General features: G+C 67.6%; 1 protein-coding gene across 1 annotated transcript; it reads right to left on the minus strand.

Moving 5' to 3' along the window:
- Positions 2–2,279, minus strand: GRN (granulin precursor; the record flags this gene model as incomplete). The annotated part of the gene is given in 6 exon segments (XM_021377607.1): positions 2–238; positions 625–722; positions 809–905; positions 997–1,100; positions 1,893–2,028; positions 2,106–2,279. Coding segments are annotated over 6 exon segments (822 nt in total), but the record flags the coding sequence as incomplete, so codon positions are not given.

Raw genomic sequence — 2,624 nt, forward strand, 5'->3', positions numbered from 1 at the left:
TGCCTCCCACCTGCTCCAGGGGGCAGCACCCCCAGCTGCCCCCGCTCAGCCTGCAGCACGTGCTCCCGTCGGGGCAGCTCGTCGTGTTGTCGCACCGCACGTCCCCCCCCCGACCCCACAGCGCCGGGGTCTTCCTCAGCCAGGGCAGGCGGACCCCCCCCTGCAGGCACGTCCCCGCCTGGGGGTCGCAGGTGTAGCCCTGGGGGCAGCAGTGGATGTGGTCGGGGCAGCACACGGCCTGGGGGGGGGGGGACAGAGGGGTTTCAGCACTGACCCCATAGCGGTGGGGCTGCCCCACGTCCCCTTCTGGGGTAGAGGGGACACCCGACCCCACCCCATGCAGGACACGGGGACATGTGCCCTTGTCCCAGCATGGCTCTGGGGACACCCAACCTTGGGGACAACCTTAGGGACATCTCCTTGGTCCCAGAGCACAGGGACACCCGTCCTTGCAGCATCAGGGCACCCGGGGACGAGGGGACACCCAACCCCACCCCACGGAGGACACGGGGACGACCGCTCTTGTCCCAGCATGGGGACACCTGCCCTTGTCCCATCACAAGTTGGTGACGATACCCTCATCCCCCCGGGGCCGTGGGGACCACCCACATGTCCCCACGTCACCTGCTCCAGGGGGCAGCAGCCCCATTCCCCGGAGCTCAGCCTGCAGCACGTGTTCCCGTCGGGACAGCTCATCTCGTCGTCGCACTTCACGTCACCAACTGGGGGCACAGGGACGGCGGTCACCGATGTCCCCCGTGTCCCCATTGGGGACATGGGGGGAAGGGGGGGGGGGGTGTCCCCTTACCGCGTGCCACGTCCCGCACCGAGGTGCACATGGAGCGCTCCAGGTCACACGCGGTGCCTTGGGGACAGCAGTGCTCCCCGTCGGCGCAGCACACCGCCTGCGTGGGGACACACGGTGACAACGCAGGTGACAACGCAGGTGACAACGCAGGTGCCACCGCCGCGGGGTGACGCCGGGGACCCACTCACGTTCTGCAGGGGACAGCAGCCGTACTGCCCCGATGGCATCCGGCAGCACGTGGCACCGTCGGGACACACGGAGCGGCCGTCGGGACACGGCACCTGGAGCAGCACTGGGGGGAGCGGTGCCACTGTCACCCCACGGGGACAGGGATGTGCCACAGCCAGAGATGGGGCACGGGGACAAGGGGACACGGGGACAGGGATGTGCCGTAACTAGTGCCGGGAGGTGGGGACATGGTGATATGGGGACAGGGATGTGCCATGCCCACTGCTGGGACATGGGGACAGGGACATGGGAACGTGGGGACATGGGGACATTCCACACCCAGTGCCAGGATATGGGGACATCGGGACACGAGGATATGGGGACATGGGGACAGATGAGGTGGTGGCAGTGAGGAGCTGCAGGCCACGGTGTGGGGACACGGGGATATGGGGACATCATGGGGACATGGATGTGTGATAGCCAGTGCCACAACATGGGGACAAAGGGACATGGGGACACAGGGACGTGGGGACACAGGGACGTGGGGACAGGGATGTGTCATAACCAGTGATGGGACACGGAGACATGGGGACATGGGGATATGGGGACATGGACAAGGATGTGCCATACCCAGTTCTATGACACGGGGACATTGGGACACTCCATGCCCAGTGTCAGGACACGGGGACACGGGGACAGGGATGTGCCATACCCACTGCTGGGACATGGGGACAGGGACATAGGAACGTGGGGACATGGGGACACAGGGACATGGGGACATCACGGGGACATAGGGACAGGGATGTGCGATACCCAGTGCTGGGACACGGGGTCAGGGATGTGGCATCCCCAGGGCCATGACATGGGGACACGGGGACGTGGGGACACGGGGACAGGGGCCGAGGTCGCTCCGTACCGCCACGCTGCCTCTTCCAGGCCGGGAACTTGGTGGCCATGGGGGTGTCCCCCGCGGGTGACACGCAGCGCCCGCGCTCCAGGTCGCAGGTGGTGGCGTGGGGACAGCAGTGCGCCCCGTCCTGGCAGCACGTGGCCTGCGCGGCACCCACCAGCGTCAGCCCCGTCCCCACCGGGCGCCGCCGTCCCCACGGACCCCACGGCGTCCCCGTACCTCGGGCATGGGGCAGCACCCCCAGGCGCCCCGCGCGGTGACGCAGCAGGTGGCGTTTTGGGGACACTCGGAGGCGCCGTCGGGGCACAGCATCGCCGTCACCGCCGCGGTCGCGGCCAGGGCCAACCACAGCGTCACCGCCGTCCTCATGGCTGGGGACACCTGCGGGTGGCACTGCACCCCCCACATCCCCCCCCCCACCCAGCGCCTGTGCCTCAGTTTCCCCATTCCCAAAGCTCTGCCCCACAGCTCTCCTGCCCCCACTCCTTTTATTCTTGGGTGGGGGTGGGAAACCGCATAGCTGCCCCCACCCCATAGCAGCCCCCACCCCATAGCTCCCTCCACTCCTTAGCTCCTCCCACCCCATAAGATCCCCCACCCCACAGCTGCCCTCACCCCATAGCACCCCCAACCCCATAGCACCCCTGACTCCATAGCTCCCCCCACCCCATAGCTCCTCTAACCCCACAGCACCCCCGATTCCATAGCACCCCCCACCCCATAGCAGCCTCCACCCCA

The sequence above is a fragment of the Numida meleagris genome, chromosome 26 (assembly GCF_002078875.1).
Source record: "Numida meleagris isolate 19003 breed g44 Domestic line chromosome 26, NumMel1.0, whole genome shotgun sequence".
NCBI lineage: Eukaryota > Metazoa > Chordata > Aves > Galliformes > Numididae > Numida > Numida meleagris.